General features: G+C 44.9%; 1 protein-coding gene across 1 annotated transcript in view; it reads right to left on the bottom strand.

The window, feature by feature from the left end:
- Positions 1-9,172: 9,172 nt before the first annotated feature.
- The window catches only part of LOC309830539 (O-acyltransferase like protein-like), a gene marked incomplete at both ends in the record, with an annotated part of 63,859 nt that continues 60,556 nt past the window's right edge, over positions 9,173-12,475 (bottom strand). Inside the window, 3 exon segments of the mRNA XM_082667132.1 lie at positions 9,173-9,298; positions 9,607-9,665; positions 9,668-9,748. Of these exon segments, the coding sequence (XP_082523258.1) occupies positions 9,173-9,298; positions 9,607-9,665; positions 9,668-9,748 (266 nt within the window).

Below are 12,475 nucleotides of genomic sequence, written 5' to 3'. Positions count from 1 at the left end.
AGGCACTGAAGGGTAGAATATCTAGATGGTTAACAGGCTCCTGACCCTTATAAGACAGACCCTTATAAAATCCCTCCTAGGATTTTTATTTATTTGTTTATTTATTCATTCATTCATTCATTCATTCATTCATTTATTTTATTTATTTTTGGCTGCACTGGGTCTTTGTTGCTGTGCGCGGGCTTCCTCTAGTTGTGGCGGGCGGGGGCTACTCTTCCTTGCGGTGCGCGGGCTTCTCATTGCGGTGGCTTCTCTTGTTGCAGAGCACGGGCTGTAGGCGCATGGGCTTCAGTAGTTGTGGCACGTGGCCTCAGTAGTTGTGGCTCGCAGGCTCTAGAGCACAGGCTCAGTAGTTGTGGCGCACGGGCTTAGTTGCTCCACGGCATGTGGGGTCTTCCTGTTCCAGGGCTCGAACCCGTGTCCCCTGCATTGGCAGGAGGATTCTTAACCACTGCACCACCAGGGAAGCCCCCTCCTAGGATTTTATAAAGTGAGATCATGGGGTATGATCACCCTTCCAGTGCAGATCTAGTTAGAATAAAAGAAACTCCTTCACTGGACTTGGTTGATTGCTCACGTCAGACACCGATTTGCTGTGTGTCCTGAAACACATTTGCCTCAGGTCCAGTCTCTGTAAAATAAGACATTTCCTAGGATGGGGCTCCTCCATATCTGAGAAGGCTTTCTGAGGCCATGAGCCTCATTTGATGCCAGAGGAAGAATTACCAGCTGTCTAGTCACAAGTGCATCCCATTCCCAGTGCAGATCTGGAAACCACAGGTTGCTAACCTCTTCAAGGCTCCTCTGCGTTTTCTGACCCAGAGCCGTGAAGACCCTGAGCATGTCTGCAGAACCGGGAGGGAGCGAGGGGCCTCCTGGGGGGATGCGGGGACACCGAGCAAAGCTATGGAGGAGGCAGCACATTCAGAGGAGCCCTGGCTTCCCAGGGCTCATGGTAAGACCCTCCCTTAAGCTTCCTTGGTCCTCTTTCTCCTTCAAGTGTTGAGAAAACACAAAATTCCTCTCAAAACCCTCAAGGACTACAAACACGCTAAATCATTCCCACCTTCAAAGCCCATGTCACGCTGCCGCAGACAAACTTCCGGAGAGAATTTTCCATAAACCCCCTGAGAGGTTAACTCTACCCATCTGAAAGCCACCAGAACACGGTGGCCACAAGTGTGGGCTCCGGACTCAAACTGCCCGGACTTCTATCCGGTTCCCCCACCTGGCTGTGGCCTCGGGTATGTATCTCCATGGCTCAGTGTCTCCATGTGCAAATGAGGATGAGAGTGATACTTATTTCAGAGTCTGTGTTGGTATTAAATCAGCCTTGGTTTCTGTCAAGTGCTTAGAACAGTACTTGGCATGTCACGAGCCCTCAACAAATATTGCTTATTATTGTTTTTTAAATCCCAGTTTAAGGCTAGTTTCCCAGAAATTCTATCTCCAGCCTCCCACTTAGGATCAGGCTTTCAGAGCTCTCAGGTCATTGTCATTAGGTACCTGGGGCGTGGTTTATTGTCACCCTCACCGCAGGACACTGTAAGAGCAAGGAGAGCAGAAATTGCACCTGTGCTTGTCGACGGTGTATCCCTGGTGCTTCACACAGTGCCTGGCTCAGAGCAGGGGCTAATAAACGCTTGATGAATGTACAGAGGAGTGGGTGAATGAATGCCCCCCTGTGTCCATGAATGAACGGAGTCTGCTGCACGGAGCCGGCGTCCCCAAATCCCTTCATGAACTCACAATGGCAGAGACCTTTGGCCAAAGGATGTTCAGGGCTTGAAAGGCTGAGGATGGCTCCCGAGGAAAACCTTTTAAGGACCCTCTTCAGGCACAAGAAAGCTCACTTTGAATCAAAGTCTGTTCATGTTTTGGCAAAGTTGCTATTCACTCATGAATGTCATAAATCCAGACTCTATGATGTAGAACCAGTCCTACCACTCATTGAGTCCAGTGGTTCAAAACCACCTTTAGTAGGATTTCCCTGGTGGTCTAGTGGTTAAGACTCCGCGCTTCCACTGCAGGGGGTGCAGGTTCGATCCCTGGTCGGGGAGCTAAGATCCCGCATGCCACACGGCGAGGCAAAAAAGCAAAACAAAACAAACCAAACCACCGTTACTCATTAGAAAGCTTCAGGAAGTTTTGAGGAAAGTCCAGATTACTGAGTCCCACCCAAGCTGTCAATCTCCAGGAGTTTATCCTGTATTTTTTTTTTTTTTTTTTGCGGTACGCGGGCCTCTCCCTGTTGTGGCCTCTCCCGTTGCGGAGCACAGGCTCCGGACGCACAGGCTCAGCGGCCATGGCTCACGGGCCCAGCCGCTTCGCGGCGTGTGGGATCTTGGGGCACGAACCCGTGTCCCCTGCATCGGCAGGCGGACTCTCAACCACTGCGCCACCAGGGAAGCCCTATCCTGTATTTTTTAAAAGCACCTCAGGTGACTCTGCTGCAAGCGGCCTACACAGAGCAGCATCTGAGAACCATGAATCTTGTCAAATTCCATCATTTTTCAGAGAAAGGAACAGAGGCATGCTGACACCACATCAGGGTGGAGAGCACGATTTTTTTAATGAACAACGAAGCGAACCGATAACTTGTTTGGGACCAGAAAATATGATACATGCTGTGCCTTTCCAGAAACAGCACATAATACATTCTGGGGCTCATTAGCATGGCAGTAAGGCCTGATTAAAGAGCTCTGGCAGCACCGCCGCCCCTCCTACTGTGATCAGAGCAAATATTAGGTTGTTTGGCAGATTCGGTCAAGTTCCCTCCTGTGTAGGTTTAACGCACTTGGCTTGGGCATATTTACCAAGTTCAACACAGAATGACCCAGTGTTACTTGTCTAAGTGCTGACAGCCCCAGACACGACCTCAGTCCTCCCCACACAGGAGCTTTGAATGTGAGGGTCCTGGTTTGTGTGAACCCAGCCATCATCACTGTTGTTCTCTAACTCAGAGTTTCTCAACCTGGGCACTACGGACATTTTTTTATTGGATATTTCTGCGATTGGGGTTGGGAGGTGGCTATCCTGTGCATTGTAGGATGTTTAACAGCATCCATGGCTTCCAGCCACCAAAAAACAACACAGATGTCTGCAGACATTGCCAAAGCTTCCCTGGAGAGACAAAACGACCACCCTCCCCTATCGAGGACTGCTCTAACCTTACAAATCCACCTTACAAAGAGCTCAAAGAACTCGCAGCAGCATGAGATCAGGAACTTACATGGAAGCTTTTCTCCCCCCATGGAAAAAATACAAAAGAACATTTCTATGGATTTCATGAACAAGATCCGAAAAGTGCAAGCCAAAAGGAAAGGATTGATAATTTTGCGTGCATTAAAAGGTAAAGCATTCATATCCTATAGGAAGTTTCCGCAGCCTGGGAGAACGTATTTGCAGCACAATCGATAAAGGATTAGTCTTCAGAATACATAAAGGACATCTCAGAATCAATAATAAAAAGACAAACACCCGGGCTTCCCTGGTGGCGCAGTGGTTGAGAGTCCACCTGCCGATGCAGGGGACACGGGTTCGTGCCCCGGTCCGGGAGGATCCCACGTGCCGCGGAGTGGCTGGGCCCGTGAGCCATGGCCGCTGAGCCTGCGCGTCCGGAGCCTGTGCTCCACAACGGGAGAAGCCACAGCAATGAGAGGCCCGCGTACCGAAAAAAAAAAAAAAAAAGACAAACACCCAATAGCAGAATAGGAAAAAGATAGTCAGGCAGCCTGAGAAGGGGAAACTCTAAATGGCCAAAACACACATGGAAAATGCTCAAGCCCATTGGTAGCCAGGGACATGCAAAGTGAAGTGACGAGATGCTACTATAGACTCATCTGGGATTTAACAGGAACTTAACAGGTCAATAGTACCAAGTGTTGGGGAGGCTCTCTGAGTCATAGTGTCTATCCCCAATCACCACTAGTGAAGGTGTAAATTTGGAAAATCACTTTAGGAAACTGTGTCATTATCAGGTAAGGTTGAGTATACATACACCCTATAACTCTGCAATGACTCTCCTGACTATATACCCTGGAAAACGAATGTATCTCCACGAGGAAACACATACAAGGAGTTGGTTACAAACATGTTTGCAATAACGAAAAACTGAAAACAAACCGATATCTACCTACCAAGTGGTGAACTGCTAAACATTTAAAGCACACATGCACACAACAGAACACCATTCGCATTCAAAGTGATGGGCTAGCTAGGTGTTTAAAGGGGAAAATCATATTTCAAAAGGATATTACGGTATGGATCAAATTATATAGTGTTTGAAAACAAAGTACTATATACCATTGATAGACACATGCATGTTATTAGTAAAAATATAAAAATGTGGGGCCTTCCCTGGTGGTCCAGTGGTTAAGTCTTTGCCTTCCAATGCAGGGGGTGTGTGTTCGATCCCTGGCCGGGGAGCTAAGATCCCACCTGCCTCATGACCAAAGAACCAAAACTTAAAACAGACACAGTATTGTAACAAAATTCAATAAAGACTTTAAAAATGTTCCATATCAAAAAAAAATCTAAAAAAAAATGTGGATGAAACTTGGATGAGAAGGGAGAAGCAAATGGGATGCAGGGAGATCTATCATTGTGCTCACAATGTTTTATTTTTTAAACAAAAAGAAACACATCCAAAGGAAAAGTGGCAAAATGTTAACCTACGTTTATTAGGCAAGATGGCTATGTGGGGTACCCATTGTTTCATTTTTTAGCTTGTTTGAATATTTGGAATATTTTATATTAAAAAAATAAACATTTAAAAATAAATACATCTGGAAAAAACAAAACTACAGAAATGAGAAGTGGATAGTTGCTAAGGGTTGGGGGTGGGAACAGAGGTTGACTATAAAAGAACTCCAGAAATTTTGAGGGGTGATGGAATTCTTCTATATCTTGCTTTTGGTGGTGATTACACAACTGTATGCATTTGTCAAAACTCACAGTAACATGTACTTTTATGCTTGAATTTTACTCTATGCAAATTATATCTTAATTTTAAAAAAAGAAAAATGAAAAAATAGTACCTAATAGTGACAGGAACAACTCTAAATAACACTGTACTCTCACAAGATTAATAGAGGTGAGGACAGAAAGGACTGTCTCCTTGAAGCTCCACCCTCCTCCATACTCAGGGAAGACAATCTTTCCTAGAAATCTCCAGCACACTTCTCCTTACACCTCATTGGTCAGAGCTGAGTCACATGACCACACTTGGACCAACCATCGGCAAAGGCACACGGGAAGATGAAATTGTCTTATACTAAATATGAAACTTTCCCTCTGTCTGGGCACATTGATACTAGAACAACTTAAGAGTTTGTTTTGCAAGAGAGGAGGGGACACAAATGTGGGTAGGTTATCAAAAGTGGCTGCCTCTCAGCCTATATCAGCACAGCGTTGATTTAAATTCCACTCGGGGTCAAGGGACTAAAGTTATAAAGGCTTCTCACCCCTTCAAATGCCCTGGGGCTTCTCAACTTTGAGCTTCCCTGGAAGGGGTCTGGTTGGGTCATTTGGGGGAAGATTCCTATAAAATTGAACATATCTGAAACCTCGTTGAGAGAGCCTGCCTATCTGTAAAAGAAGGCTCCTGAAAAAAAAACACAAAAAAACTCATCTAAAGGAAGAAAGGGTTGATTCCATCACTGTGTCAACTGACACTTCTTTAACACCAACTGTGTGCCAGTCATGGTGGTGAGGTAGAGACGTACTGGTGAACAGGACAAACGTAAAGAGGAAGTGATTGCCACATAGGTCGCCTCCATACCAGTGGCCATAGACTTAGGGCATCCAAGAGAGACAGACGTATATTAGAAAGAGGGAAATTGCAAGAGCAGTTTCTATAAAAACACGATGAGCGCCCAGCAGCCCTGCGTCAAAGCCTGAATGAGAAAGCACAGATGGCTCAAGTCGGGGCACGGGGATTTATCTGCTTGTGGCATTTGTGGAGACCGTTTGTGCTCAGAATGGACACGGTGGCCCTGAGCACCAAGGCAACTCAGCCCACATCCTGCACAGACAAGTCATGGGAGGAGGCGGCATGCTTTGGAGGGTGGCGTGGGGACATCAGCGGGTGTAGGAGGCTCTGGCCACCGCCAGCAGCTCTCAGCAGCAGCTCTGATAGCAGGGAGGGGAGGGGTGGTGCAGCTGAGGAGGGCCTGCTCATTAAAAAAGGAAATAGCAGAGCCCAGGTGTTCTCAAAACAAGCAAGATGTCCCTGGACTCTCCGGAAACCAGTCAGGAGGAATTTAAGGAGGGCTGAGCTCCCTTAGATCTGCTGGGGAGTGATCCTATACTGTTGATGTGACCTATTTTTATCCACAGGTAGGTATGTGGGGATGAAACACGGATTTCAGAATTTAGGAAGAATTAGAGGAGACACCCATCAATTGACACTATACTCCCATCCTGCTGCCTCTATAAACTTGTTTGACTTTGTTATTATACACACTTCAAACACACAGAAAAATAAAGAAAATAGTGTAATGAGGTCCCATGTACCCATCACCAGCTTCAAAAACTATCACTAAATGGCCAATTTTGTTTCATCTATCCCACCTCTTCCCAATATTATTTTGAGATAAATACTACATTTTATATCATTTTGTCCATAAATATTTCAGTAGGCATCTAACAGATAATCACTCTAAAAACACGTAACCACAATGCCATTATCACATTAAAAGATTAATAAGTCCTTAATATCATTAAATACCCAGGCAGGGCTTAAATTTCCAGTGGTCCCATAAATGTCATACGCTTTTTTACAGTTTGTTATAGAATCAAATAAGTTCCACACATTCTATAAATCTTAAACTTCTAGGGAATTCTGGGTTGAAACAAGAGCCAGAACAAAACTGGACTTCTTTATCCCTACTTTATGTTTTGTGAAATTGCAATCGTGGGGAGAATATTGTTTTCTTATTAAAAAAAACGTTCAAAGGCTTTGTTGGTAATTGTTGGAAAGCTGTTTCCAAGGGCCCCGGGTTTCCTGCCTCATAACTAGAAGCACTTGGCAATTGGACTGCCGAGCAATGTTGGCAGGCGAGTCATTTCCCACTGGGGTCCATCGGGATCGCAGTGTTCCTTCTGTAAATGTCACCCACCCTCAACTTCTCCTCTGAGGCCTAATTAATTAAGTCAGAGGGCGCAGGTGCCGAATCGGCCACCAGGGGGCTCCCGAGGAACCCAATGAACTTCACAGTCGCCCAAAAAGCCAACTTGGTGCGCGTTTTATTACAGACTTGTCCCCCGGGTGGGACTTGGCTTCTCACTCAGGTCAGATTCTGCCAGCAGAGCAGATCAGACCTCGGGGAAATGTGGCTCGTTCCCCAAGGCCGCCTGGAAAAGGACAAGATTAGCTGTCAACTGCCCTGTCAAAGGATGTGGGGTTTGCAGCCCTCCTCACCCCAGCGGTCTTCCTTGCAAATCCACTTGAAGGCAAAGAGAGCCTATACAGGGCTTCCCTGGTGGCGCAGTGGTTGAGAGTCCGCCTGCCGTCGCAGGGGACGCGGGTTCGTGCCCCGGTTCGGGAAGATCCCACATGCCGCGGAGCGGCTGGGCCCATGAGCCATGGCCGCTGGGCCTGCGCGTCCGGAGCCTGTGCTCCGCAACGGGAGAGGCCACAGCAGTGAGAGGCCCCCGTACGGCAAAAAAAAAAAAAAGAGAGAGCGATCCTATACAGATGGGGAGCATTCTGTGCCAATAAGCTCCTGGTAACCCCATGGTTGTTAATAAATCCTTTGATTATTAAGTACACAAAAGGCGTTATTATAAGTGATGTTAGACATATGTAAGTAGGGACGGTCAACATGAATTACACACACACACACACACACACCCCAAAAAAGAAGAAATTACACACCCAGGAAGGAACACAAGCCTGAAAACTGGGACATCCATGGTCTCCACTTGGCCTTACAAGTCTCTCCCATCTCTCTACCTCTTTGCTGGAAACCGAGGGGATAGAAGCCACTTACTAGGGTCTCTTCCTTCTCTATTAGAGGTTGTGTTGAGGGACTGTGTTCATTTGCTAGGGCTTCTGTAACAGAGCACCACAAACTGGCTGGTTGAAAACAACAGAAATGTATCATCTCATTGTCCTGGAGGCTGGAAGTCCTAAATTAAGGTGTCACCAGGGCCATGCTCTCTCTGAGGATTCTAGGGGAGAATCCTTCCTTGCCTCTTCCAGCTTCTGTGTCTGCTGGCAATCCTTGGTATTCTTTGGCTTGCCAATGGCCATCTTCTCCCTGTGTCTTCACATCATCTTCCCTCTGTACACATCTGTCTCTGTGCCCAGATTTCCCCTTTTAATAAGGACACCAGTCATACTGGATTAGGGCCACCCACTCCCCAACCTCCATGATCTCATTTTAACTTGACTACCTTATTTCCAAATAAGGTCACTTTCTAAGGTACCAGGGGTTTAGGACTTCATGTCTTTTTCAGGGGACACAATTCAACTCATAACATAGACCATCTCGGGAATTCCCCAGCAGTCCAGTAGTTAGGACTCGACACTTTCACTGCCGTGGCCTGAGTTCAATCCCTGGTCAGGGAACTAAGCCGTGCAGCGCGGCCAAAAAACAAAACAAAACAAAAGCAAAAACAAACAAAAAAACAAAAATAGACCACCTTGTAAAATGAACAAGGTTTGAAACACCTATAATGACAAACCCATGAACTGTGCACACCAGTGGGTCATACCATCCAGGATAAAGTTACGAGTCCACAAAGGTATCATAATAACACAAAAACAATTATAATGTACAAAACGACATACTGTGATTTTACCAAGAAAAGTGAGCATTAAAGCCTGAAGTACATTAAATTCACTACATTTGATGTTCTCCTATGATCACGGATATAGAAAATACATGCAGTATGAGACCCCCAAAATACAGATTTTTTTGCTAAAAAGTTACATTGGAGGGCAATTATTGTGCTACTAAACAGATTAACGCAGAGCTCTTTTATATAGTAAACACTCGGAACTGTTTTATATATTAAAGAACTTGTATACCTTAAACATTCACAAAAATCAGATTCACACTCCTTTTTGGGAACACAAGCCTTCGTTACATAAACAAGACCACACTTGCCTTTACTCATCAGCACCCACAAAGGGCCATCCACTCTTTCGGGTTTTACAGGAAGCTCACGGCCCTGCAGGCGCTGATCCCAGCAGGCACCGCTTCAGTTCCTGACATGGTTTCTCAATGAACAGCGTCAGGGCCAGCCCAGTGATGAAGGTCGGCAAACAGTGTCCAGAGAAAAGACAGAACTAGAGAGAAAGAGGGGCAGAGTGGACACAGTCTTACTACAAGATTCCTATTGCATTTGGAATAAGTGTACCATCCTGGCTATATGAAACAGATCTGTAAGACAAACAGCCCTAAACTTTAAAGATAAAGAGAAGAAAAGAAAGCTATTATCCTGTGCTGAAGCCCTCCCTTCAATAAAACAAAGAACAATAGGCTTTTGACAAACAAACAAACAGAAAATAAGGTTCTAATGAAGCCAATAGTTTGCATTGTTCCGGGGAGAGCAAATTGTGTTGCTACAACGAGCTGAGAGCTGGGGCTGCCTCACCATGTTGATGTCGGTGTAGTGAATAAGCATCTCCTGAAGCCCATTGTAGAGGATGATGAAGATGGGTGCACCAAGTAGCAAGCGTAGCTCATGCTGGCCAGGAAGCTCCAGCTATCCCAGGAAAGCAGCCGGTGCACCAGACCTGGAGGGAATAGGCACCCATTCATGGAGCTTCGAGGCCCTCCCTGGGTCTGGGAAGATGCTGTGTCATCACTGCTCCCTCTGGGTTCTGCCCCTAAGGCTGTGAACTTTCTACTAAGAAGGTCTTTTTCATTATAATTTTTAAGAGCACGTACTGAAACAAACAAAAACAAAAAAAACCCAACTTCCCATTGCAGCAATATGAAAGTAATAATAAGGGACACTAACATTGAGTTTACGGCCAGTTTAATCCTTAGTGGGTTTCAACCTCTGAGCACAAAACATTCCACATATAAAACAAGATGCAAAGTCCCTTTGCTAACCTGGGTTCTGATTCAAGGCGCACAACACGAGCTGCTGGGCCTTGGGACGAGGCTGTTAACATTGTCTGGCCTCAGACCCTTCGCCTTCTGTAACTTGGTATATCTTCTACAACTGGGTGTCCCATATGAGACCTACAAGCTACTCATGGCTATTTAAGTTAAATGAATGAAAATTTAAAACAATGAGAAATCCCTCTCTGAATAAGACCAATGGCTCTCTGCAGTGGGTTGGATAGTGGTCTCCCCAAAGCTTTGTCCACCTGGAACCTCAGAACTGGAAATAAGGGTTTTGCAGATGTAATTAAGGTAAGTAATGGGTGTTGAGATCATCCTAGATTAGGGTGGGCCCTAAATCCAAAGTGTCCTTGTGACAGACAGAAAAGGAGACACAGACACAGAGGGGAGACACAGACACAGAGGAGAGACACAGGGAGATGGCCATGTGAAGATGGAGACAGAGATTGGAGTGATGCGCCCACAAGTCAAGGCATGCTGAGGACACAGGAGAGGATGGAAGAGATTCCCCCTCAGAGCTTCCAGAAGGACCTTGCCAACACCTTGATTTTGAATTTCTAGCCTCCAGAACTGTGAGAGAATCAATTTCTGTTGTTTCAAGCCACAAAAAAAAAGAAAAAAGAAAGAAAAGAAAACATCCAGAGTAATCTTTTAAAATCATAAACCAGATCACGTCACATGGCATTTAGAATAAAATCCAGCTTCTTCCCCATGGCCTTGAAGGCCCTGCATGACCTGACCACTACCTTCTTCTCTGTCCTCATTCCCATCTCTCTCCTGCCTTGACCTTTGATCCCTATCTCACTGGTCTTCTTGCTGTTCGTCTCACCCACTAAACATATTCCAGACTGAAGATCGCTGCCTTAGCATCCCCTCTGCCTGGAGTGCTTTTGTACCACATATCTGCAAATGAACCCCTAATCCAGTTACCCTCCCACCCCTGATTTTTTTTTTTTCTTTTAATTTTTGGCCTCACTGCACGGCTTGCAGGATCTTAGTTTCCTGACCAGGGATCAAACCCACATCCTCAGCAGTGTAAGCACAGAGTCCTAACCACTGGACCACCAGGGAAGTCCCAGCACTGAGAAGTTTTAATCGAAGGAGTGACATGGTCAGAAGGTGACTCTTGCAACTCAACAAGACCAGCATGGTCTGCCTTGGCCATGACTGAAGATGATGGAAAAGATGATCTGAACCATCAAAATCCCTTCTTGTCCTGACAGTCTCAACTGAATACGTCTTCTTCCTCAAACATGACCACATGACCCAGCAATTCCACTACTGGGTATATATCCAAAAAAAACCCAAAACACTAATTTGGAAAGATACATGCACCCCAGTATTCATAGCAGCATTATTTACAATTGGCAAGATATGGAAGCAACCTAAGTGCCCATCAACAGATGAATGGATAAAGAAGATGTGGTGTATACATAAAATGGAATACTACTCAGCCATAAAAAAGAATCAAATCTTGCCATTTGTGATAACATGGATGGACTTGGAGGGTATTATGCTGAGTGAAATAATTCAGACAGAGAAAGACAAGTACCGTATGATATGATCTATATGTGGAATCTAAAAAACACAATAAACTAGTGAATATAACAAAAAAGAAGCAGACTCAGATATACAGCACAAACTAGTGGTTACCTGTGGGGAGAAGGAAGGGGGGAGAGGCAAGATAGGGGTAGAGGATCAAGAGGTACAAACTATTACATATCAAATAAGCTACAAGGATATATTGTACAACACAGGGAATGTAGCCAATATTTTATAATAACTATAAATGGAGTATAATCTTTAAAAATTGTGAATCAGTGTATTGTACAACTGTACCTTATATAATGTTGTACATCAACTATACTTCAATAAAATAAATAAGTAAAATTATGAAGAAGAAAAACATGTTCTTTTATAAGTATACTTTTCTAAAGGTCATCAGGTGGACACATTTTTTAAAAATTTATCTAACCCATCACCTCCTACATTGACCTACTAATCAGTCTTGGTATCTTACAGATAGTGTTGGAGATACAAACCTAGAACATCAGTCACACCTATAATTGTGGTTGGCTAATAACAATACACCTTTGAATGATAAATTGCTCAAGAATGAGCCAGAGGGCTTATTCATCATTTGGATTAAAAGAGGTATGTATTATACACACTCAGGCTAATGACTGATAGTATTTACTAGCTCCACTGTACTGGTAAAACTGCAAATTTGTTTCACATTCTAACTTAACCTAAGTCACTCCTCTCTAATCCTGATGGACATTAACCAGTTTGACCCAGCAGGACTGTCACATTAGACAGGAATACTGTGCTGTTTGTCACCACATCAGAGGTGGCCTGTACCAGGCCAGGGGGAGCAGTTGTTTATGTTC

Source organism: Grampus griseus, assembly GCF_964374135.1.
Source record: "Grampus griseus genome assembly, chromosome: 12".
NCBI lineage: Eukaryota > Metazoa > Chordata > Mammalia > Artiodactyla > Delphinidae > Grampus > Grampus griseus.
Note: the sequence above shows the minus strand (reverse complement) of the source record. Positions and strands in the feature narration are given on the sequence as shown.